This window comes from Typopeltis vanoorti, chromosome 12 (assembly GCF_054136105.1).
Source record: "Typopeltis vanoorti isolate ZY-2024b chromosome 12, IOZ_Tvanoo_1.0, whole genome shotgun sequence".
NCBI lineage: Eukaryota > Metazoa > Arthropoda > Arachnida > Uropygi > Thelyphonidae > Typopeltis > Typopeltis vanoorti.
In genome coordinates, this window is record NC_143560.1 from 3,936,615 (window position 1) to 3,963,280 (window position 26,666).

General features: G+C 36.7%; 1 protein-coding gene across 1 annotated transcript in view; it reads right to left on the reverse strand.

Annotated features, from left to right (window-relative positions):
• LOC150100551 (mitochondrial import receptor subunit TOM70-like) overlaps positions 1-26,666 on the reverse strand; it is a 189,622-nt gene that overhangs the window by 107,989 nt on the left and 54,967 nt on the right. The window contains exon 4 of the mRNA XM_090401832.1: positions 3,638-3,747. Coding sequence (XP_090257958.1) covers positions 3,638-3,747 — 110 coding nt within the window. The remainder of the gene's footprint in view (positions 1-3,637; positions 3,748-26,666) is intronic.

The window sequence follows — 26,666 nt, forward strand, 5'->3', positions numbered from 1 at the left end:
AGAGTTTGAGAACAGGAATCAAACCTTGGAGATTCAGTGGCAAACTCTGAAGGAAACATTGATTGATTCTGCCAGAGAGGCATGTGGTGAGGTTGTGTGCAAGGATAAAAAAATCAGAACTCCCTGGTGGACACAGGAAGTTAAAGAGGCAGTGAAGGAAAAGAAGAAAGCATATCAAAAGTTCCTGGCAAATAAGTCAGCTTTTACTCTTACAGAATACAGAGACAAATGTAAGAAAGCTAAACAGTGTGTAAAACTAGCTAAACAAAAGTCATGGGAGGACTTTGGCAAGAATATAGAAAATAAATATCAAGAAGGTGGCAAAATATTCTGGAGGTTGTTGAAGAAGCTTAGGAATGGAGGAAAGAGTGCTGTAAAAGGAATTAGAGATGATAAAGGTGAAATGAAAACAGGAGAAAAAGATATCCTTGAAGTATGGAGTAATTACTTTGAAAACTTGCTAAATGAAACAAGCAGTGATGACAGCACAGTGGTAAAAAACACTGACCAGGCATGCAGTCAGGAATACATATCCATACTTGAAGTAGAAAAAGCCATCAAAGGCTTGAAATGTGGAAAGGCAGCAGAAGTAGATGATATTCGAACAGAAATGCTGAAGTATGGTGGTATAAGAGTCTTACAGTGGCTGCACTGCATAGTTCAGAAAGCCTGGACAGAGGGACGAATTCCCGATGATTGGAGTAGAGCTCTCATAGTACCCATATATAAAAAGGGAAATAAAACTGAATGTGAGAATTACAGAGGTATTTCCCTACTGAGTGTTCCTGGCAAGATCTATACAAGTATACTTGAGAAACGGTTGAGAAGAATTGTGGAAGAAAAGCTTGGTGAAGAACAAGCTGGATTCAGGCCAAATAGAGGCTGTCAGGATCAGATCTTCACTTTACGACAAATAGTCGAGAAAGCATGGGAATATAACAAAGATCTGTATTTAAGTTTTGTCGATTTGGAAAAGGCATATGACAAGGTGCCAAGAGAGAAGCTATTCAATACGCTGCAGTTATATGGTGTCAATGGGGCATTATATCAAGCAATACTTAGTCTTATTTGAGTTGTGAGTCAGCAGTTAGAATTGAAGAAAGTACAGGAAGATGGTTTTATGTTAAATCTGGTGTGAGACAAGGATGTACATTATCCCCTCTGTTATTCATTATCTATATGGATCACATTATGAAGGAAAGTGGTATTAAACATGATATCAAAATTGGAAATGTTAATACCAGCTCTTTGCTTTATGCAGAAGATGTTATACTTCTAAATAAATCCGCTACAAGTCTGCAAGATTCTCTGACTAAATTGAATAGCTGTTGTAATAGATATGGTATGAAGGTCAACAATAAAAAGACAAAGACAATGAAAATAGGCAGAATCATTGAAAATGTCAACTGTGTTGTGAATGGAGAACCTGTGCAACAAGTAAAACATTTCAGCTACTTAGGCACAATTTTTACTGAAGATGGTAAACTAAATATAGAAATAGACAACAGAATCAGCAAAGCTGGTATCGTGGGAAGTCAATTGAATAAATTCATATGGAATAAGAAAGAAATTAGTCGGAACACTAAATTAGCTGTATACAAGACTGTGTTCAAACCAATTTTAACTTATGGATCTGAGAGCTGGGTCAGAAGTAAAACACTTGACCAAAGCCTAGAGGCCGCAGATATGAGAGTCCTGAGAAAGATTAGAGGCGTGAACAGATGGCATCAATGGCAATATCATGTTAAAAATGAGGATATTAGGAAAGAACTTGACATTGTCAGCATCCAGGAATGCGTTAGCAGAGCTAATCTCAGGTGGTATGGTCACTTAAATAGAATGGGAGAGGAAAGATTAGCAAAACAAGTGTTCTCTGCCAGGTTGGCAGGAAAACGACCCAGAGGAAGACCAAGATATAGGTGGATTGATACGGTACAAAGTGCCTTAGACGATAGAAATATAAGATCTGATAATGTTGGAGTCTTGACAAGTAACAGACTGATTTGGAGGAAAATTGTAGATAGGAAGTTAGTAATGATGTAGTTTTTTCATGTAGTACTGTCATATCCTGTACACCCCTTGAGGGTACATGGCAGGAATTTGATGATGATAAAAGGAAAAACTTACTTCTTTTGCTCGAAGTTTGAGAGTCTTACTCTTTTCAAGTAAAACACAGTGAAGATAACATGTAATGGAGGTTCACTGCTCTTACTTCACAATAAAATGGAAACTCAAAATGAGATTTGATCTTGGACCGTGTGTGAGGATAAGAACATGGTGACTAGGATAACAGCTATTGAAAAAATCACACATTTTGGAACCTGATAATGGATAATTCTCTTTGAGCTCTTTCGTACAGAAAGTGAAACATTTAAAAGTTGTCAATTGTTAAATGTTACAACAGTAACTATGATAGCATCTACTGGAGAATATATGCAGTTTTAGTTACTAATAGTTATTCCTTTTCTAATAAGTCTTTCATACAGAGGAAGAGAAACACAGTTGTAATTTTTCATGAGATAAAGGACGAAAAGGTGGGCATATTTATTTCATATAATGACATCTAGAGAAAACCAGTAGCTAAAATTGCAGGGGTTTTTTTTGATACAGATAACAGATTTGCAGTTATTTTATTTTCCAAAGTTCCTTTCATACAAGGTGTCTTTCTTCAGTAGAGAATTTTGGAATCTTTGCGTTTGCCATCAAAATACTTGACTATAATTTAAACTGATTAATTAAATGTAACTTATTTTGACGAGTGTGATTCTGCTAACGATGAATTTCATAAAGCTAGATCATGTATAACTCGAAATTTTTATTGATAGTACTCAATGAATTCATTAAAGAGATTGATGAAAGGTTTAGTAATAAATCCTTTCTTTTAGGCTTACACGGTGATCCGAATACATTTTGGAAAATTATGGAGACAACTACCGTGTTTGAGTAAAACTTTAGTTTAATATAAACTAAGATCCGCTTTCGACATTTATATCAAGGTCATCTTCTGGAGCATATACAGAAAACAAGGAACACTACAATCTACATGGTTTGTTAAAGTTGCTGACCAACAGTTAGAACAATTATTGGCCTGACCTCTGGTGGAAAAAAATAAAAAATAAAAATAAAAATATACATCAACACTAGAGTCCTATTAGTAATTTATTATCTACTGATTGTAAAATTACATTTGGAGTAACTGGTTGTAAAATTACTCCCAATGTAATTTTACAACCAGTAGATAATATATTACTAATAGGACTCTAGCATTGATGTATATTTTTCTTTTTCTTTCCGCCAGAGGTCAGGCCAATAATTGTTGTAACAGTTGGTCAGCAACTTTAACAAACCGTGTAGATTGTAGTGTAGCTTGTTTTCTGTATATAGTGCATATGTTCCAGAAGATGACCTTGATATAAAGGTCGAAACATCGAAAGTGGATCTTAGTTTATATTAAACTAAAGTTTTACTCAAACACGGTAGTTGTCTCCATAATTTTCCAAAATGTGCTTAGTAATAAAAAGGTTTTTTTATTACTGTATAACTAATATGTAAGTCTAAATATGTGTATAATGATCTCATATTTTGGTATGAAAATATATGAAATAGCAAAACAACTTCTAAACATGAAATCACTTACTTTAAATGTCTCTTTTGCTTTTGTCTTACTAAGTTTTTTTAAAACTCTGTCTGTCATCTGAAGAGAATTTTGGTTTCTGAAACCTTCCAATATGCATACAGCTGTCATATCTGAAAAAAGAAAATATATAGAATAAGAGTACTTGGTATTATGATAAATTTAGTTTAATCCTTTATCCAAATGTAAGCAAACAAAGTTTTGCACCTGAAAATATCTTCAGGACTGAGTTAAGGTAGTGCAACACTTTGGCAACTCGCAGCAAAGGTGGGCCAAGCTCTCATCACTCCTTGTCTCAGTATCTCCCATAATGCAAAGCACATCTCCTTGCAGACATGTATAATGCTATGCATTAAGGTAAAGGCTATAATAAATACTACCCATACCGGTTTGACCTCGTCAGTGGGAGGTAGACCCAGAAATGGTGATACGAAGGAAGAAGCAATAGGAGAGGTCATATTTATCTATACGAGTTTCCAACAGGTGCACCACCTTATTAATTTACTCTGGATTTAGAGAAAGATTTTGGAAGTTTATTTTGCACTTGGTTAGACTATAATAAATTTAGCTTAATCCTTTATCCAAGCGTAAGCAAACAAAAGGTAGTGCAATACTTTGGCAACTTGCAGCAAAGGTGGACCAAGCTCATTACTCCTTGTCTCGGTATCTCCCATAATGCAAAGCATATCTCCTTGCAGACACGTATAATGCTATGCATTAAGGTAAAGGCCACTATCCATACCGGTTTCGACCTTTATTAAGGTCTCATCAGTGAGAGGCAGACCCAGAAGTGGTGATACTAAGGCAGAAACAATAGGAGAGGTCATATTTGCCTATACGCGTTTCCAACAGGTGCACCACCTTATTATTAAAGAAATCGCTACCTTACCTCAGTCCTGAAGATATTTTCAGGCGTAAACTTTGTTTGCTTATACTAGGATAAAGGATTAAACTAAATTTATTATAGTCTAACCAAGTGCAAAATAAACTTCCAACATCTTTCTCTAAATCCAGAGTAATTTAATAATAAGGTGGTACACCTGTTGGAAACTCTTATAGGTAAATATGACCTCTCCTATTGCTTCTGCCTTAGCATCACCACCTCTGGGTCTGCCTCCCACTGACGAGACCGCAAGAAAGGTCGAAACCGGTATGGGTAGTTGCTTTTACCTTAATGCATAGCATTATACATGTCTGCAAGGAGATGTGCTTTGCATTATGGGAGATACTGAGACAAGGAGTGATGAGAGCTTGGTTCACCTTTGCTGCGAGTTGCCAAAGGGTTGCACTACCTCAGTCCTGAAGATATTTTCAGGTGTAAACTTTGTTTGCTTACACTTGGATAAAGGATTAAACGAAATTTATTATAGTCTAACCAAGTGCAAAATGAACTTCCACGTACTTGGTATCAAATTTTGAAAACTAGCTTGCTAGCTTAGTTCTCTCCATTTTCCAATCAACAAGACATGAGTTCAAATCCCAGTGTGTGTGTGTGTGTGTGTGTGTGTCATCATGGATGTTTGTGAGTCTTTAGAGGGTAAATGATTTTTGCTACCAATGTGAAACACCACCCTATTAATTATTTTTTGTATTATTTTGTTATGTTACAGCACATGACAAAAGATTGTTATTAATCAAAATAATTAGCAAAACAAAAAAAAAAAACTAAATGATCATTTTAGCACTCACCTCCAATACACAAAAAAAAATTAAACATTCTTTATTCTTTACATGAAATTTAAATATAAAATTATTACTATCTTAAAATTGTAGTATATTCTCAAAAGCAGGAAAGCTCTGAAATAGTATTTCACTAGCAAAGTTTCTAGAAGAAACAATCCACACCTTAAAAAACAATCTGGTACTGTTAACTTTTTTTTTATTATTATTTCCTGTTAATGGGAATTTTAGTAATGAAATAACAATGAAGATAATATGATTAAAATAACTAAATTAAATATAGCCAAAATAATTATTTCCTATATTTTGCCTAAGTTAAACTGTCATCAGAAAACAATATACAAGTAAAGATATGTGCATGTAGGTACTATTATTATGTAGAACCTCAACACAAATTCTATGTCCAGTAGTAGTACTGGACATAGAATTTGAGTTGAGATTCAGATGTGACTGCTTTCCCACTTGTCTGGACACATTAAGCCAGATTACAGTTTTAAAGTACTTGGTAGACACCAGGAAAATCATAGGAATATAGCTGGTCTTTAGAAGAGCTATACATTAAATGATCACCATAACAAACTCCTAAGGATCAGAGACATAGTTTATTATTAATTTAAATGTTAATTCTAGATTTTTTATAATTTTATGCTCTTCTAGTATGTCTCCTATTATTGTTTGCATCTGCACTTTTTCATATTGTCATTTTGTGTATGCTTTATATAGGGTTACCAGCAAATCCTTTATATTCTGTCCTCAATATACGATTATCCACCATTTCCTTCATTGTGTATTCTACAATTTTCTTTATTTTCTCATGATTTTTTTTTCCTTTTATTTTCCAAGCTTTTCTTTTTGCAACTTTTTCTGTATATTTCCAGTGATTTTCTTTTATTCTATTTCCCATTTCATTTGTCTCCTGATTGTGCTGTCACATACTAGAAAATTCAGTTCACTATAGTGAAGGTTTTCAACTTTTACTGTTTGTAATAGTAAGCTTAAAATGGCATTAGTTTTATGGGACTTAGGTCAGGACTTTTCTGTAGTTTGCTACAGTGCATCCTTTCATTATACCAGTATTCACAAAAGAGCACATTAGTTATTACTTTTTTTTTGTTATAGGAGTTTTCATTTAATTATTAACCTTTGATACTGATTGTAAGGGAAACAACCTGCAGATCAGAAGACTGTTACATAAATTGGGGAATATGGATTTGGATTATAAATATTAGCATGGATAAGAGGTGGCTGAGTGACATCAAAAATATATAGGGGATGTGAGTCTGCAAGATTTAAGGTAACCAGTGGTGTACCACACTTGGTGCTGTTATTCAATCTAGACATTAATGATATTGCGAAAGGGTTTGACAAGCAACATATAGCTGTTTACTGATGATGCAAAGATAGGTAGGGAAATCAGGAATGCTGCTGATATGCAGTACTTGCAGAATAGGCTGGAATTGTGGACATGGGAAAATGGATGCCAGTTCAATGTCAGTAAACGTAAAGTCATGAACTTCAGCGGGATTAGATATCCTATGTTATATTATATTGGTATGATTATGCTAGAAGAAACTGATCAGGCTAGGGATCTTGGAGTGTTAATAGATAAGAAGTCGAAGTTCAGGGACCATGTAGCAAAGATTGTAAATACAACTCAAAAGATAATTGCAATGCTCAAAAAAAAAAAACTGACATGTAAAGACAAGGATGTCATTATGCCTCTTTACAAGGCCATGATAAGATATGCACACAGTAGTCCATGACCATGCCTCATTTGGACTACTGTGTGCATATCAGGTCTCCTGTTTCTGTTGTGATTCTGGCACAGTGGAGAAAGTGCAAAGGAGAGTGTTAAAAACAATATCAGGATTGTGGAATACACATTGAGAATTTGTCGACTGCTGACAATAGCAAAAAGGAGAAAGTTGTGATATGAGTGAGACTTACAAATTTCTGAGAGGATGACACAGGATTTCAGGTGATGGAATTTTTCATTCTATGGAGGGTGGAGAATCTTGTGTTATGAAGGGGAGGGATTTTTCTCTCATAGTGGTGCATGATTGGAATAGATTGCCATTTGATGTTATGTGTGCAAGCAGTGTGAATGAATTCAAGAATAAATATGATAGCTGATGAGTGTAGTATATGGCCTCCCTCAATGAGTCCCTGACTCCCTAGAGGTCTCTCTTAATAATAATTTCTGAATGATAACAATTTTTATCGCTGAGCAAATAGCAGGATATGAATATAACTGGTTTCAGAAAAGATTCATTCAAATAAATAAAATATACTTTTTAAACATATAAATTAATAATGGGGTGCTTAAGGGTCAAAGCTGTATATAACTGAGAGGAAAACTCCACATAGCCTTTAAAGGGATGCGGAGAACCGACCAGGGCTTCTGACCTAATGTCCAATCCTCACCTTCTCGTGGTGCACCCTGTTGGGTATCTACTTGGATACTGAACGGACGAGGATGGGCTGGCATTTTGGGATTTAGCCGACCAAATTGTATTCTTATTGGTTAAACCAAAATATAGAATAATGGTACAACATGACAAAATTTCATGCCAGCTGGGGCGTCACCCGGTTAAACAAGGCCCCCGGGGAACCAGGGCAAACAGCGAAAAGTCAGCTACTGGAACAAATCTGAAAATAAACCCCAACTCAACATCACCAGAGTTAAAGATCAGTACTGTCAATGTAAGAAGCCTGAATGGCAAAGAAATGGAGCTAGCTGAGGAATTAGATAAGTACCAGATCGACATAATAGGGGTGACTGAAACAAAAAAGACCAAAACTGGTGAGATCTTTCTGAGCAATAAATACATAATGTTATATTCAGGCAATGACAATCAAGGAAAAGAAGGAGTAGCCATAGTATTCAACATAAAATACGAGGCAAATCTTCTTGAATGCAGTCAGTCTCAAGTAGAGTAATGTGGGCAAATATGAGAATGGGGAACTGGACAATGAGACTTATTTGTGCCTATGGTCCCACAGAAGGTTCTACTAAGAAAGAAGTGGAGGAATTTTTTGAGGCTTTAGAAAAAGCAACTGACACAAGGAAAAAGGAAAAGTTGGTCCTTATTGGGGATCTAAATAGCAGAGTAGGAAATGATTGTGAGACATACAAAAATATTTTGGGAAAATTTGGAGAAAAGAGCAAAGCTAATAATAATGGCAAATATCTGTTGGATTTCTGCTCAGGACATCGACTGGTTATTACTAACATCATGTTCCAACATTGCACAGCGGTAAAAAACATTGACCAGGCATGCAGTCAGGAATACATATCCATACTTGAAGTAGAAAAAGCCATCAAAGGCTTGAAATGTGGAAAGGCAGCAGAAGTAGATGATATTCGACCAGAAATGCTGAAGTATGGTGGTATAAGAGTCTTACAGTGGCTGCACTGCATAGTTCAGAAAGCCTGGACAGAGGGACGAATTCCCGATGATTGGAGTAGAGCTCTCATAGTACCCATATATAAAAAGGGAAATAAAACTGAATGTGAGAATTACAGAGATATTTCCTACTGAGTGTTCCTGGCAAGATCTATGCAAGTATACTTGAGAAACGGTTGAGAAGAATTGTGGAAGAAAAGCTTGGTGAAGAACAAGCTGGATTCAGGCCAAATAGAGGCTGTCAGGATCAGATCTTCACTTTACGACAAATAGTCGAGAAAGCATGGGAATATAACAAAGATCTGTATTTAAGTTTTGTCGATCTGGAAAAGGAATATGACAAGGTGCCAAGAGAGAAGCTATTCAATACGCTGCAGTTATATGGTGTCAATGGGGCATTATATCAAGCAATACTTAGTCTTTATTTGAGTTGTATGTCAGCAGTTAGAATTGAAGGAAGTACAAGAAAATGGTTTAATGTTAAATCTGGTGTGAGACAAGGATGTACATTATCCCCTCTGTTATTCATTATCTATATGGATCACATTATGAAGGAAAGTGGTATTAAACATATCAAAAATGGAGATGTTAATGTCAGCTCTTTGCTTTATGCAGATGATGTTATACTTCTAAATAAATCTGCTACAAGTCTGCAAGATTCTCTGACTAAATTGAATAGCTGTTGTAATAGATATGGTATGAAGGTCAGCAATAAAAAGACAAAGACAATGAAAATAGGCAGAATCATTGAAAATATCAACTGTGTTGTGAATGGAGAACCTGTGGAACAAGTAAAACATTTCAGCTATTTAGGTACGATTTTTAGTGAAGATGGTAAATTAAATATAGAAATAGACAACAGAATCAGCAAAGCTAGTATGGTGGGAAGTCAATTGAATAAATTCATATGGAATAAGAGAGAAATTAGTCGGAACACTAAATTAGCTGTATACAAGACAGTGTTCAAACCAGTTTTAACTTAAGGATCTGAGAGCTGGGTCAGAAGTAAAACACTTGACCAAAGACAAGAGACCACAGATATGAGAGTCCTGAGAAAGCTTATAGGCGTGAACAGATGGCATCAATGGCAGTATCATATTAAAAACAAGGATATTAGGAAAGAACTTGGCATTGTCAGCATCCAGGAATGCGTTAGCAGAGCTAATCTCAGGTGGTATGGTCACTTAAACAGAATGGGCGAGGAAAGATTAGCAAAACAAGTGTTCTCTGCCAGGTTGGCAGCAAAACGACCCAGAGGAAGACCAAGATATAGGTGGATTGATACGGTACAAAGTGCTTTAGACGATAGAAGTATAAGATCTGATAATGTTGGAGTGTTGACAAGTAACAGGCTGATTTGGAGGAAAATTGTAGATAGGAAATTAATAATGATGTAATTTTTTTCATGTAGTACTATCATATCCTGTACACCCCTTGAGGGTACATGGCAGGAATTTGATGATGATGATGATGATAAATTAATCATACAAAATTAATAACATACACACCATAATAACTTTATAGAGAGCTACCACCAAAAAATTCATTGGCCAATTATATTGTTCGAATATATAGTATATTTCAATACATTACTCGTTGAAACTGCTGGTGTGTTGGTCTCCGAATTCAAATTACTGACTGTTATAAATAACAAAAGAAAGATTCCTTCTCTCACAATGTTCTTGTTATAACAAACAATATTCTTATTAATGAGTTGGAGAATAAATGTTAGTATAAAAATTCATGAGACATTACTAGTTTTGGCATAATCAATTATCAGGAGTTCTGATTCCCTGCATGAAGTTTTGACGTGGTTAAAACCGCAGTCAAAACATATTGTTTGCCTCACTAATCATTACCAACATTCACGTGTACATTAGTTTCCATAAACTAAGGAACAAAGAGAAAAATCACAATGCAGGGAAGGCATGCAAATCAGGTAAAAAGTGATGTGGGGTCTGGTTATTATATAAAAATGAATGAGAATGTCATCAGCATATGCAAATGAGCCATGGCATAAAAGCAGTCATTTTGAAGTGGTTTTCCATTTCATGCTTGGAGTGAGAACAAGACAGTTTATGATAGGCACAGATAGCCAGATGGTTCGATGTGAGCTGTTCCATAGTTCACAGACTAGAAACCGTCACAAACAGCATCCCAGTGGAGAAAGATCATGAGCTATAACTATGGTGTGTGACCAATATCTTCAATTACCAGTTGCCTAGCATATAGATGACCTTTATGAGGGTTTCTGTGCACGGTAAAAGCAGATAGATACCAATGTTCCTGTAGCTGATGTGAGATCAGATCATAGCTGATTTAGGGTAGTACTACTGTTTCAGTGAGCTGATAACTGCCTCTATCTCCATGCCACAGGGGAGAAATTTTGAACTCGGCCAGGCTCCAAAGCAACTTGACCCAAGACAAATGAGGTTGGTATTGTTTACAGACAAGTCCCAATTTGCTCTACAAGTGATACCAGGCATGCTCTGAAGAGAACCAGGGACATGTTATCATCCCTCTAATATCAGTGAAAGGGACACTGGTAATGACATTTATGGTGGAGGTAGTGTGATGGTTTGGGGGAAGTATCTCATTGGATAAATGCACTGACTTGTATGTGCTTCCTAGCAGAACCATGAATGGTGCAACTTATTGAGACAAAGTCCTGAACACCCATGTTCATCTGCATGTGGATGCAATAGGGGAACATTTATCCAACAATGACTTCTCAATTGCTTCTTCCTTAGTATCATCACTTCTGGATCTGGCTCCCACTGATGAGACCTCAATTAAGGTTGAAACCGGTCTGGGTAGCGGCCCTTCCCTTTATGAGGGTTTCTGTGAACGGTAAAAGCAGATAGATACCAATGTTCCTGTAGCTAATGTGAGATCAGATCATAGCTGATTTAGGGTAGTACTCCTGTTTCAGTGAGCTGATAACTGCCTCTATCTCCATGCCACAGGGGAGAAATTTTGAACTCGGCCAGGCTCCAAAGCAACTTGACCCAAGACAAATGAGGTTGGTATTGTTTACAGACAAGTCCCAATTTGCTCTACAAGTGATACCAGGCATGCTCTGAAGAGAACCAGGGACATGTTATCATCCCTCTAATATCAGTGAAAGGGACACTGGTAATGACATTTATGGTGGAGGTAGTGTGATGGTTTGGGGGAAGTATCTCATTGGATAAATGCACTGACTTGTATGTGCTTCCTAGCAGAACCATGAATGGTGCAACTTATTGAGACAAAGTCCTGAACACCCATGTTCATCTGCATGTGGATGCAATAGGGGAACATTTATCCAACAATGACTTCTCAATTGCTTCTTCCTTAGTATCATCACTTCTGGATCTGGCTCCCACTGATGAGACCTCAATTAAGGTTGAAACCGGTCTGGGTAGCGGCCCTTCCCTTTATGAGGGTTTCTGTGAACGGTAAAAGCAGATAGATACCAATGTTCCTGTAGCTAATGTGAGATCAGATCATAGCTGATTTAGGGTAGTACTCCTGTTTCAGTGAGCTGATAACTGCCTCTATCTCCATGCCACAGGGGAGAAATTTTGAACTCGGCCAGGCTCCAAAGCAACTTGACCCAAGACAAATGAGGTTGGTATTGTTTACAGACAAGTCCCAATTTGCTCTACAAGTGATACCAGGCATGCTCTGAAGAGAACCAGGGACATGTTATCATCCCTCTAATATCAGTGAAAGGGACACTGGTAATGACATTTATGGTGGAGGTAGTGTGATGGTTTGGGGGAAGTATCTCATTGGATAAATGCACTGACTTGTATGTGCTTCCTAGCAGAACCATGAATGGTGCAACTTATTGAGACAAAGTCCTGAACACCCATGTTCATCTGCATGTGGATGCAATAGGGGAACATTTATCCAACAATGACTTCTCAATTGCTTCTTCCTTAGTATCATCACTTCTGGATCTGGCTCCCACTGATGAGACCTCAATTAAGGTTGAAACCGGTCTGGGTAGCGGCCCTTCCCTTAATGCATAGCATTATACATGTCCGCAAGGAGATATGCTTTGCATTATGGAAGATATTAAGACAAGGAGTGATGAGAGCTTGGTCCACCTTTACCAAGAGTTGTCTCAGTCCTGGAGATACTTCAGGTGCAAACTTTGTTTGCTTACACTTGGATAAAGGATTACACTAAATTTATTATAGTCTAACCAAGTGGGAAAAAAAAAACTTCCAACATCTTTCTCTAAACCCAGAGTAATTTAATAATAAGGGCTTACACCTTTTGGCAACTAGTATATTTAAATATGTCTTCTCCATTGCTTCTGCCTTACTATTACCACTTCTGGGTCTGGCTCCCACTGACGAGACCTCAATAAAGGTCGAAGCTGGTCAGGGTAGTGGCCCTTCCCTTAATGCATAGCATTATACATGTCCACAAGTAGATGTGCTTTGCATTATGGGAGATATTAAGACAAGGAGTGATGAGAGCTTGGTCCACCTTTACCATGAGTTGCCTCAGTCCTGAAGATACTTCAGGTGCAAACAAAGTTTGCACCTGAAATAACATTGGATAAAGGACTAAACTAAATTTATTATATTTATCCAACAAGATGATAATGCATCGAGCAAAGCTTGTGGACCAATATCTTTAAGAAACTATTGTATGTATGTATGTATGTATGCATGCATCGGCAAGCCAGGTCTGCTGACCTTAATCCTATTGAGCATGTCTCAGTCCTTCCTCTCCAAAACCTTGAGTGACTCAGGAGAGCTTTGCAGGAGCAATAGCTATTACCAACTATTGTTGGTAATAGCTATTCAGTAATAATAATAACAACAGCACTTCACTCACCACGATGTTTCATACTGTGTGAAGTGCTGTGAGGAGTGACCACATTCCTTATATATTCCACTTATATTTCACAGCACTCGGATAATCTCATTTTGACCTCTTGTTTTTGACCATTGTCTTCATGTGCCCATTTGTTACTGAATTAAACTATTTATTTGCAATTTTTGTAAATGTTTCTTTCACATTTCGTATCATACTGCTTTTTTACCAAAACGCATACAAATTCATCATACAGTTTTTGAATTATCACGATTTTTCTCTTCATGGGTTACATAGCCACAGAAAAGGGATCATCTACATTTTAAATCAAATCTACAATGATATTTATCACCATACCCTTTTTGTCTCTTTTTTTTACTGTAATAGTTATACAAACAGAGATCGAACTTTTTGAAAGAATTCATGCAAAGAGATTTCGGGACACAAGACAAATTCTAAGCACTGAGTTTTTACAGTGCATGAAGGATACCAATTTTTTTGCAGTCTGAAAGTGGTAACTAGATTATATCTCTTCAGGATTTTTGCTATCTTCTCAGATGTACCATTGATATATAGGATGCTGATGGGTTCACTGCAGTCTATGTCTAGGAAGGAGAGGAGTATATGAATATTAGATGTTAACAGTATTTTGATTTAATGGAAACTGTAGTTGAGTTGTGGTGAGGATATTAGCAAATCAGTTTTGCTCTGTTAACAAAAGTTTCATGATGCCATACCATTGAGAAAGATGCAGTAACTATTGTTATCTGCCTGTGAGTTTTCTGTAGACAGAGAACACCAGGAATCTACATAGTTGGTATTTGTAATCAAGGTATTCAATTCAAAAAGAGCAGATTGCTGTTCTAGATGAATACGAATATTTCTGTGGTTTAGGAAGAAGTGCCACTTCGTCCAATTGTGGATGGCAGGTCCTCCCCCACTTACCTATTAGCTAAACACCTAGCTAACTTACTTAAAGGAAAAATCAGACAAACAGAATCCTACATAAAAAATTCTCAACAATTTGTTGACAAACTCAAAAACGTGAAGATAACATAAACAGACATAATGGCCAGTCTAGATGTAGTATCCTTATTCACGAATGTACCAGTAGAAGAAGTAATGAACATTATCAAAGATCTCTTTCCTGCTGATATTACAAAGATGTTCAACCACTGCCTACAATCAAATTTCTTCAAAGTTAACAACAAGATATACCAACAATTAGAAGGCCTAGCCATGGGCAGCCCTCTGTCACCACCATGTGCAGACCTTTTCATGGAGAAATTTGAAAATGAAATCTTCACCAACATTGCTCCTAAACCTTCAATATGGTGGAGATATGTGGATGATATCTTCATCATATTGCAGGGCAACATGGAAACCTACATATGTTTGTCAATAAAATCAACTCACTCCACAATAAAATCAAATTTACTCTAGAAGTAGAAAACAATGAACAACTACATTTCTTGGACATACTAGTTAAAAGACAAGGTAACAATTTCAAACTGTCTATTTACAAAAAACCTACGGACACTGGACGATATCTACATTACTCTTCAAACCATCATAGGTCACATAAACAGAGCATCATCCACATGTTGAGAAATCGAGGAAATCGAGTCAGAAACTTTATCCCCGATGATGAAGAAGTTCAGACAGAACTGTCCCAAATCGCTATAACACTATCTCAAAATGGTTATCCTCAAAACATCGTCAACAAATTTCTATACAAAGATAACCAACTAGAAAGAATAGTCTCCCAGTAAATTTCAACAGCAGTCATCCCCTTTATGGGTTCAATTTCCACCAAAATTGCGAGACTGTTAAAATCCCATAACATCAGGGTTGTATTTAAACCAACTACGAGCATCAGACAGGTTCTAAGATCTCCTAAGGACAGTGTTCCATTTTATAAATATCCAGGTGTGCATAATATTCCATGCACATGTGGTCTTTCCTACACTGGACAAACTTTGAGAAGCCTGGAAATAAGACATAAAGAACATGTTGGTGATGTAAATCACAACAGAACGATCACCTCCAGTTTAGCACATCACTTTTCAACTTTGAACCACACTACAGACTGGGATAACAGTTCTATGCCCTACGTAGATAATGATTACAGACATTGATTATTCAAAGCAGTAGTGCTACATACAGGCAGCAACCTAAACAGAAATCAAGGGGCCATACTGAACAATACTTGGAAAAATGTAATTAATTCTCTCAGTCCAACAGAACTACAGTACACAAATAACCATATTACACATTTGTATGTAATAATGCGTGTTTATGATAGTTAGTAGTAAAGTTACGATTCATACAGACATGTCACGCAAAAATGTTACTTTAGCTACCTAACAGGTACTAACGTTTTTTGTATTCTTAAACCTTTTTTGCATTTGCCATTTTTTTTGTACTGTGCAAGTCTTGAGAAAGCTAGTCAGTTACTAGCGAAACCGGTAGGCAACATTGTACGAACATATGTACGAATTAAATATGTATAGTCAGTTTATCAATAAGTCTTATATTTTTCATATAACAGGTTTATTAAAATAAATATACCCCAACAAGTTTCATTACATCACCAGGAGTACCAACACACACACACACACATTTATTTACAGAGTAATTGACTCGGTTTAATTACATGTTTATAACTATTAACTGACTTAAACACCAAGAAAAAATATAAGATTTAATAAGGTTTCACTACTACTTTTATCGGAAATGCTGACTTCGTCAGGTGAATACAGCACCAAGGAGTAAACATCTTAAAAATATTGTACTTTAGACAAACACAGAGTTTAGAACAATTAGTAGTTTTGTTTGAAATTGAGTCTGAGCGTTAGTTCTGGCGTAAAGCACTTTGCATGTGAATGATATCATGAGCATGCCAAAACTGGATTACAGAGCTATGTGAATCAAATAGAATGTAACTGAGATTACTGTTTAGATGGGTAGGGTCGAGAGCTATTTCCTTGGATTCCAATATATGTCTTTCTAATTCATTGGAGCATTTATGGATGTTTGAAGTTAAGTTCCAATCTAATTAATGTTGTCGTCCTTCAACATTGATACTGGCTGAGAATAAAACATAGCTGGATAAGGCACTAGCACAGGTTCTGTTGTAAGAAAAGTCACGTTGGTGTTCTTCTAGACCATAGGTTCCCAAACTTTTTCGGGCCACCGCCCACTTAGCAAGACATAAATTTTGTAACGCATCCCCCCCCCCATTATAACAGTTTTCCGTGTTCAAGCCATTTGATATTTTTGACTGTGTGGATAGACTAAAGCCTGTATGGCACGATCAATTTTTACAATAGCAAAAAATGAATACATTTTTTAAGTATATAAAAAATAGAAGTTAAAATATCCTGTATGACACGTTCAATTTTTTATTTTGCACGCAAGCGCATTTTGTTCATCCGACCATGACATTGTCCGAATAATTATAAATAATAATTAATAAAATAATTACACAAGATATAAACAACAAACCTACAAAACATAACCACAGAAAACAGTATAATAAGTTTCAAATAATATTTGCTTTGTTTTTTCCCTCTAGTTAGCAACAAAAGTTAGTACTAACTAGGCTAACTAAAATTTACGATTTTATTTCTTTCTTGCCATTATTATTTTTACTCATAATATTAAATTATATAAAATTGGGTTTATTTTTGTACAAATCAATTAGAAAAGTGGTTTTATATATTTTATATATATTTTGAAATGAAATATAATGAATATATTTGCTACTGTAAACATAGCCTATTATACACACATATATACATGCTCTATTTTCTCATTGACATAGAAAATTGACATCTATTTCTATCTGACATGGTAAATTTTCAAATGATTAAATAATTGAAATAGAAAATTGATATAAAAATTGGTCATGTAAGACGGGAATAAGATGATTTAAAATGCAATATTTCAATTTTAAATGATTATCTAATTGCAAAATCATGAAAATAATTAATTTTTAAATATATATTATTAATTTCTTCTATAAAGAGCCACCGACCCCTAGACCACCTGAATGCCCCCAAATGCTTCTGATCCCACTATAGCCCCCCCCAAGAGGGCTTCAGCACCCACTTGGGGGCGGTACCACCCACTTTGGGAACCTATGTCCTAGACGGAGAGAGACGGACTTTCTGTCTGGCCATTCATTGGTGGAACTGTAATCCAGGAGATTGACGAGGCCAGGGATTTGGGAGTGTTGGTGGATAGGGAGTTGAAGTTTAGGGGGCACACTGCAAAAGTGGTTAAATCAGCTCATGAAATCACTTGGTTACTGAAGAATACTTTGATGAGCAGAGACAAGCAAGTTATTGTTCCTCTGTATCGAGCCTTGATAAGACCCCATCTTGGCTACTGTGCCCAGATTTGGGCACCAAGGTTTCTTCTTGATGGGAAAGAGGTGGAGAGGATCCAGAGGAGAGTGACCAAGATGATAGCAGGTCTATGGAATGAACCTTATGAGAACAGGTTAAAGATTTGTGGGTAGCAGAAATTGGTTGATAGGCGGAAAAGGGGTGATATGATTGAGACATTCAAATTACTGAAGGGCTTCTATAAGATTAATTCAGAGGATATTTTTCAGAACAGGACTGGTAGTGGGAGAAAACTAGGGGCCATCTATGGAAACTGGGCAAGAAAGTGTGGTTAGCAAGGGTGTTAGAGCTAGGTTTTTTACTTGGAAAGTGGTAAATGAGTGGAATAAGCTGCAGAGTCTGTTGTGGGTGCCATGACTGTGAATGAGTTCAAGGCAAAGTATGATAGATACTGTGCAAATGTTAAATAGTTGTTCTTGACATGATGTTTAGTGTCTCCCTCGATGAATCTAAGAATTCCTTGGAGTTGCCCATAATAATAATAATATTAATAATAAGCTTACTGAGATAAAGAGCCAAAAGGCTTCACGTTGGCGATTCAAAATTATTCAAATTAAGTGGATATTGAGACCCACATTATTTCTTAGCCAAATAAGAAACTCTAAGATAGGAAATCTAAGAGTTTCATGCCGAATATAAATAAAACTATAAAGGTTCGGTGAGTCCAAGCATAAGTCAACAGGTAGTACATGCAGTGCAACTCGTAGTAAAGGTGGAGCAAGCTCCAATCGCTGTTCTTAGTATTTTCCCATAATGTAAAACACATCTCCTAGGAGATGTATGCTGTTATACATTATAAGAGGAGATCGCTACCCCGACAAGTTTTGACATTTATTGAGGTCTCATCAGTGAGTAAGTAGATCCTGATGTGAATACTAAGGTTCCAGTGATGTAGTTACTCTTTTACCATATGAGTATCTAAGAAAATCTAAGAGTTTAAGAAAACTCTTAGATTTCCTATCTTAGAGTTTCTTATTCGGCTAAGAAATAATGTGGGTTTCAATATCCACTTAATTTGAATAATTCTGCATCGCCAAAGTGAAGCCTTTTGGCTCTTTATCTCAGTAATTTAAACGGTGCATCTCTTGGAAACTCGTATGGTAAAAGAGTAACTACATCACTTGAACCTTAGTGTTCACAGCAGGATCTACCTATCACTGATGAGACCTCAATAAATGTCGAAACCGGTCTGGGAAGTGACCTCCTCTCATAATGTATAACAGCATACATCTCCTAGGAGATGTGCTTTACATTATGGGAAAATACTAAGAACAGTAATTGGAGCTTGCTCCACCCTTACTACGAGTTGCCTCGGCATGTACTACCTGTTGGCTTATGCTTGGACTCACCGAACCTTTATAGTTTTATTTATATTCGGCATGAAACTCTTAGGTTTCCTATCTTAGAGTTTCTTATTTGGCTAAGAAATAATGTGGGTTTCAATATCCACTTAATTTGAATAATTAATAATAATGTTTGCCACAACTGAAAACGATTTTGTATATTCCTGGGAACTGAAGAAGGTTGCGTTTTACTTTAGGTTGACTGAGGCAAGATCAGTTTTGGAAAGATGGAGAAATATGTTTTAACACTAAATTTCTTCATGATTTTCACCAGTTTAGGAGAAAGAGAACTTATATATCGTAAGGAGATATAGGTGGGGTTTGGGTTATCTTCATTACTATGTTGATTACAGATACTTTTAGGAGAGTAGCCGTTATTTAAGAAAGTCTTTTGAGTTAACTAAGTTCTTGTTGAAGTTCCTCTTCTTCTGACAACAAGGATCTCGGCTGATGAACTAGTGTGGAAATAATTCCTCATTTTTGAGGGGGTAGTGGCGAGACGAAGCATGTAGGTATCTATCGGTGTGTGCTGGCTTTCTAAAGAGAGAAATCTTGAGACCATCAGTTGTTCTAGTAAGGTTTATATCTAGAAAAGCCAAAACACCATTAACTTCTGGTTCAGATGTGAAGTTTATATTTTGATGAAAATTGTTTAAATGATCCAGAAAGGTCTGTAAGTTTCTGGGCCGTGCTCCCAAATTAGGAAAATGTCGTCCATGTAACACAGCCAGATTTTGACTATGAATTAGTCAAAATGGAGATTACTTTAGCTGAAGTAACTAGAACAGGATTAAGTAAGGGAGAGTCTTTGGTGAATGATGAAGTAATAGATAGTATGGGAGTGATTGGATGTCAATAGAATGAAAGTTTTGTTGACTCCCAAGAAGAGAAGAAATGAGATGCTGTGAAAATGAGGGAGTTAGTAAAAGAGCATCGAGGGAAAGTAATGAAACTGGGAGAGTCATGCTGAATAGCAAGAAAATGAGGCTGTGAATGAAGCTATGAGATACAATATCTGATGATTCTATGATGAAGAATATGGAGAGAGTGGTATTCCTAAGAAGTGTTTGGCTGGTGGAACGATAGAGAGTGACTTTAGCAATAAAGAGAGGGCAGGATGCAGAAAAGACGATAGTTATGGTGGGTAGAAATGACCTGAGTGGTAGTATTAATTAGGTAGCAAAAGATTTAAGAACATTGTTAGATATCGTGAAGAGGAAAGTGTCAAAGGGAGGATAGTCTGTGTGTGTGTGCTACTTTGTTTTGACAATTATGAGTCAAGTAGGTAAGTGATGATAATGAATGATATCATTGCAAGAATGTGCAAAAAAAGGTCTGGAATTTGTTGATGTCTGGAGTGTGTTTGAAGGCAAAAGACAGCTGTATGCAAGAGATGGGTTGCATCTGAATATGGAAGATCATAAGCGATTGAAGAAGTTACTGTTTTCTGAACAAGTTGAAGTAATTGGGCAGGGAAACTAAAATCGAAAGGGTTGAGTGTAGGAGGGAGAAACTGTTATTAATTGTTTGTACTCTAATCATTTAGATTAACTTCTATTGCTTTATATCTTTCTTTTATCCTATCGTTTGCGCCTTTTGTTATAATGTTTCTTTCCTTATATCCTATCCTCGTTCTTATAGCAAGCTCACCACTAATCTTTACTTATTTTTCTTTTCTCTCTCATACATGTACGTAACTCTTTTTGTCTCTTATCAAATTAATATATTTCTTAGGATCTCTGCAGTCTTATTGGCCTTTCTATGCTCTAAACGTCAATTTATCACACTACAATCTGATGGAGTTCACCCTATAAGTATTAACAAATTTATTTCTTTTGCTGCGCCAGCTAATACCTAGGATGGAAAGGATTCTTGCTCAGGGTGACCCCTTCAAAGAGATAATGATAATTTGATCAAGATTAATCTTATTCCTCTGCTTGCTTATTTCTTTCTCACAGTCGTGACTCGCTTAATATATTTATACTCATGGGTTTATCCCGCTTAGTTCATTGATGATTTTATGAGTGGTAGTTTTGAATTCATATAACATAAGCAGATCAGGCAAGTACATGAATGAAACAATTTAATGAGCTTCAAGATGATACACAATAATACAATTTAAGCAGGTTAATATGGTAGCACTCAATTTAGTTCAAAGGCTCTAATTAATTTGTGCTAATCACACATACTAAATTGCAAATAACACTAATACAATCATAAAGTAAAAAATTCATAGGTCATCATCATGCCATTCTGATACATGTGGCCATCAGTTAACACAATAGCACAATTTACACATTAAGTTTAACATAATCAGATATCTACTCGGCCTCGTGGGCTAACAAATCTTAACACTGCTTCGGACCCATGCCTAGTTGTAGGCTACTCTTCCAGTCCCTTAAGTTCAGTCCAGTATAAATGTCCTCACAAGGAATTCACACTCTTCTATAACTGGAATTGGTATTTCAAAAGTCTACATTACCATGCCTGTCCTTGAATTCTTGAGACTTGTTCCTGACTTGTCTGGTCATCAAGGCCTTCAACATAGTCGCTTTAGAGGATATCTTCCGTAAAATCTGTGCGAGTAGAATCTCCACAGGAAACCGGGGGGGGGTTAGCAAGGTGGCATTGCCTTGATTGGAACGGCATCGATTTTTTGTCCGTCGCACGACGTCGCTCAGCTATCCAGTGCACGGATATAGCTTGGCCCAATACCAATGCTACGACAGACAATCCAAATGCCTTCCACGATAAGCCAGGAACTTCCCCCGATGACGACGAGCTTGACCGCTCTCCAAGAGATCAGGAACCAGGAATCCAGGAAAAAAAAAGATCCAAATCGTGCTTGCATAGCCTTTTTGTTTAATTTTTCCTCTCGTCAATTCTCGATCTTTGCGATGCGTGCCAAAGTGGTCACAAGTGCTAATTTCAAACTCCTTAACTCCCTCTATATTAGTCGCATGCGTGCCTGCATTCCTTTCTTGGAAGACGCTTAGGTTTCCTTTTCCAGTACTTCACTCCCTCCCTTCTTTTGCATAGTGCGGAACAGCAAAGTGACCCTTGAACCTTGACTCATGGGCCTTGCTAATTCGGTAGTATAGACTGGTTCTTTTAAGAGGATTTACCAGCTTACATGGATTTCTATATCTGATCCATACTTAATATACATTATATATAAAAGTTTATTATACAAATTTATGCAACTCTTAAATTTTAATTGTTTGTACTTGTAAGCAGCTTACACTTATCCTATTGCCAACATTCCATATTCTCTGCCTGAATTGTATTGAGGTTGTGACCTGAATAATTTATATTAAACATATCTTAGCCCTTTCAGGACACAACAAAGCTTATGCAGTGAATGTATATTTATTGATCCTTTTTTGCGGAATAAATTGCAGAATAGAGTGAATAAAAATCAGCATGGGACCACTGAAATTAGTGACTTGTATATCAGTTCTAAAGCTGGTACAAGAACTAAAGGGAATTTGCAATTTTTGCATACTAATACAAGCAGCATTCGAAATAAGAGGGAAGAATTTTTGGCATCTCACCAAAAGTTGTAGGCATTAGTGAAACTTGGCTGTCAGCAGAAGATGTGGTTACTGGTATTGAATGTGATGGGTACAGTATTTTCAGAGAGGATAGAGAAGATAGAAAGGGGGAGGGGAAGTACTGTTGATTGATTAATGATAGCTGATGAGTTGCAGCCAAAAAAAGTGGTATATCAAGAGGATAGACATGTGAATGATAGTTCATTTGAGGCGGTCTGGTGTGAAATAGTGACCAACACAACCAAATATACAGTTAGTTGCTGCTGTAGGCCAGGCTGTATAGGGGGGTGATATTGAATTCATTCATTGGCAAATTAGTGCAATGAGTGCAGGGTTAGTGATTATTATGGGGGGATTTTAATTATGGTGATATCACTTGGAAGGAGGAAATATCACGTGGCAAAAAGGAAATGGAATTCACATACCTTCTACGAGATAATTATTTGAAACAGCACATAACAGAAGGGACTCGTGGTGCGAGAGTGTTGGACCCGGTCATCGGTTCAGAGGACATATGCAAAAGTAAGGTGTTCTCTTTTCCTCCAATTGGTGAGAGCGATCATGTGGTATTGATTTGGGAGGTTTCAAAATTCGAGGATTTCTCTCTTAAGGAGAATATATGGAACTACAGGTTAGGTAATTATAACAAGCTTCGGAGTGAGCTTACAACCATCCCATGGCAGAGGAAAAGATGTTAGTGCATGGGATAAAATCAGCAGGTATCTGAGGAAGGCAATATCAGAATGCATTCCCATGGTTAGGAAGACAAACAAGGTAGGCATTAGCTGGATAAGTAGTAGTAGTATCAGGCTTGATCTGCAAAAAATAAAATGTTATGGAGAATTTACAAGGAGAAAGGCAATCAGTACACCCATGAGCAGTACAAGGCTCAAGCTAGGAAGGTTACCAGCATAGTAAGAAAAGCTAAATCAGATTATGAATACTTAGCCAAGGAGATCAAGGGTAATCCCAAAGAGTTCTTCCACTGTGTGGCAAGTAAAAGGAAGAATGACTTTGGAAGGATAACCTTAGTGGGTGCTGGTGGTATTGAGGTGACCAATTCAGATGTAATAGTAGAATTACTGAGTGATCACTTTTCAAAAGTCCATCATCCAAGTGAGGATATATCTGCCTATAGCAATAACTAATGTCAGAATTGAAGATGAAAAATCAGAGGTGCTTAGTATATTGCAGAATTTAAATGCAAACGCTGCTGTAGGTTTAGATGGAATATCAGCTTGGGTGTTGCGTGAATATGCAAAGGAATTGTCAACGCTTCTTACTTTGTTATTTAACCCAAGTTTGAACTCTGGTATGGTCCCTAGGGAGTGGAAGGAAGGCAAAGTGGTTCCTTTGCATAAAGGTGGCTCTAAGATAGTGATAGTTAATTACAGACCACTCATGGGAGTGGTGGTAAAAGTATTGGAAAAGCTGGTTAAAGACAGAATTCAAGATTGGGTGGATCAGAATATGATACTCTATAGGAGCCTTTAACAAAACCAAGATGGTTTTGTTAAAGGTCGATCTTGCTTTAGCAATTTATTAACTTTTTATAATAGAATAACATCTGAGTTGGACAAAGGAAATGGTTACAAAGTGATACTTCTGGATTTTGCTAAGGCTTTTGACAGGATACTCCATGAAATACTGTTGTGAAAATTTGAGCAGATGGGGATGGATATTAAACTGGTGATATGGATAAGAGAATGGCACAGGGAGAGATACCAGAAAGTGGTGTAAGGAGGAGCAGAGTCCAGGATAGGGCAGGTGACCAGTAGTGTGCCTCATGACTCTGTGCTTGGGCCATTATTGTTTTATTTGTACATAAATGATATACGAAATAGCTTGAAGCGAGATATTTGCTGATGATGCAAAGTTGGGTAGTGCAATAAAAAATCAAGCTGATGTTGACAGTTTGCAGGATGATTTAAATAAGCTGGCAAAATGGGCAAAAGGTAATGGATGTCAGTTCAATGTGGAAAAGTGTAAAGTTATGCATTTTGGGATTAAAAGATTACCAGCTGTGTACTACACTGATGGAACGGTACTCCAAGAGATTGATGAGCCTAGGGACTTGGGGGTGTTGGTGGATAGGGAGATGAATCCTGTGTGTAATCTTGGACTGTGTCCAAGATTGCACATAGGATTACTTCGTTACTGAAGAACACATTAACATCCAGAGATAAAGGGGTTATTGTTCTCCTTCATACGGCATTGATACTTCCACATTTGGATTACTGTGCTCAGGTCTGGTCACCTGGATTCCTTGGAGATGAGGAGGCTGTGGAGAGGGTTCAGAGAAGAGTGACTAAGTTGGGGAGTGATATAAAAAATGCTCTCTACATTGACAGATTGAGAGCTTGTGAAGTACAGAGGTTGGTCGATAGGTGGAGAAGAGGGGATATGATAGAAACATTTAAATTACTGAAAGGTTTTATGGGATTGATGCAAGGGAAATGTTTCAGCTTTGTGATAGTGATGGAAGAACAAGAGGTCATCCCTGGAAATTAAGGAAAAGTGTGGTTAACAAGGGTGTGAGAACTAGATTTTTTGTTTGGAGGGTGGTAAATGAGTGAAATGCATTGCCTGACTCAGTTGTGAGTTCTTCGTCTATAAATAAATTCAAGTAGAGATACGATATGATATGATATTGTTTTGATAATTTGGGTCTCCTGCGATGAGTCTACTGACTCCATGGAGATACCCGTAATAGTAATAACGAAGTTGCCTATTTTTCTGAAAGTAGATAGCAATAGCTACTATCTTTAAGAAAGAAAATATTACACTATGAAGTAACAATATAGATAAATACTTTTTTAGTTTCTTTTCATATCCTTTAAACTTTCAATTTTTCTTGCTAGCAAAGAATGAGTATCAGCACCTATTTTACACACACACAATAAAAGGCTGGTTCAGTGTATCTATGCCAAACAGCAGATGCATGTGGGATGGAGTTTGGAGCCATCTTTTTAAATGTCTCCATAAAGAAGTTAACTGAGATAGAGAAACTGAAGTGTTTGTAGAATTTTTCTTGTCAAAGAAAACTGCCTGAATTCAGGATGAAATAAAACAATAAATTAAATTCAGAGTTGCCACAGCAAACAGTTGACAAAGAAAATGGAAAAAATGGTACATGGAGAGCTGAACAGCAGAGTAGAAAGTCAACCCCACCAGGCATATAAAAATGTTTTGAGAAATCTTGGAAAAAAACTGCAAGGCGAATAATAATGGTAAGTATATACTGGATTTTTGCTCAGGATATGGATTAGTCATTATTAACACCATGTTCCAACATAAAGATGTGCACAAAGAAAATGGAAAAGTTCATCCAAAGAGAAGACAAGAAATAAGAAAAGCCTCATTGACTATGTCATTGTTGACAGTGATATCTTCTTGCTTTTTCCAGATATACGCGTGTGCAGAGAATTTGAAATTGGAAGTGACCATCAACCATCACTTAGTTTTAACCAGGATAAAACTGAATATAATATTGAAAAGTACAGTATGTAAAAAAAGTTTTAAAAATAATTAAAGTTGAGCAGCTTTTATGGGTAAACTGTAGACTCAACTATATAAGAATTATTGAAGAAAGAATGGAACAGTTCAAAAGCAAGAATCAAACCTTGGAGTCTGTGGCAAATTCTGAAGAGCACATTGACTGATTCAGTTGGGAGATATGGTGAAATTGGCTGCAAGGATAGAAAAATAAGAACATCATGGTGGACACAAGAAGTTAAAGCAGTCCTGGAAAAGAAGAAAGCATGCTGAAAGCTCCTAGCAAATAAATCAGCAGCAAAGAATACAGAAAAAAATGTAAG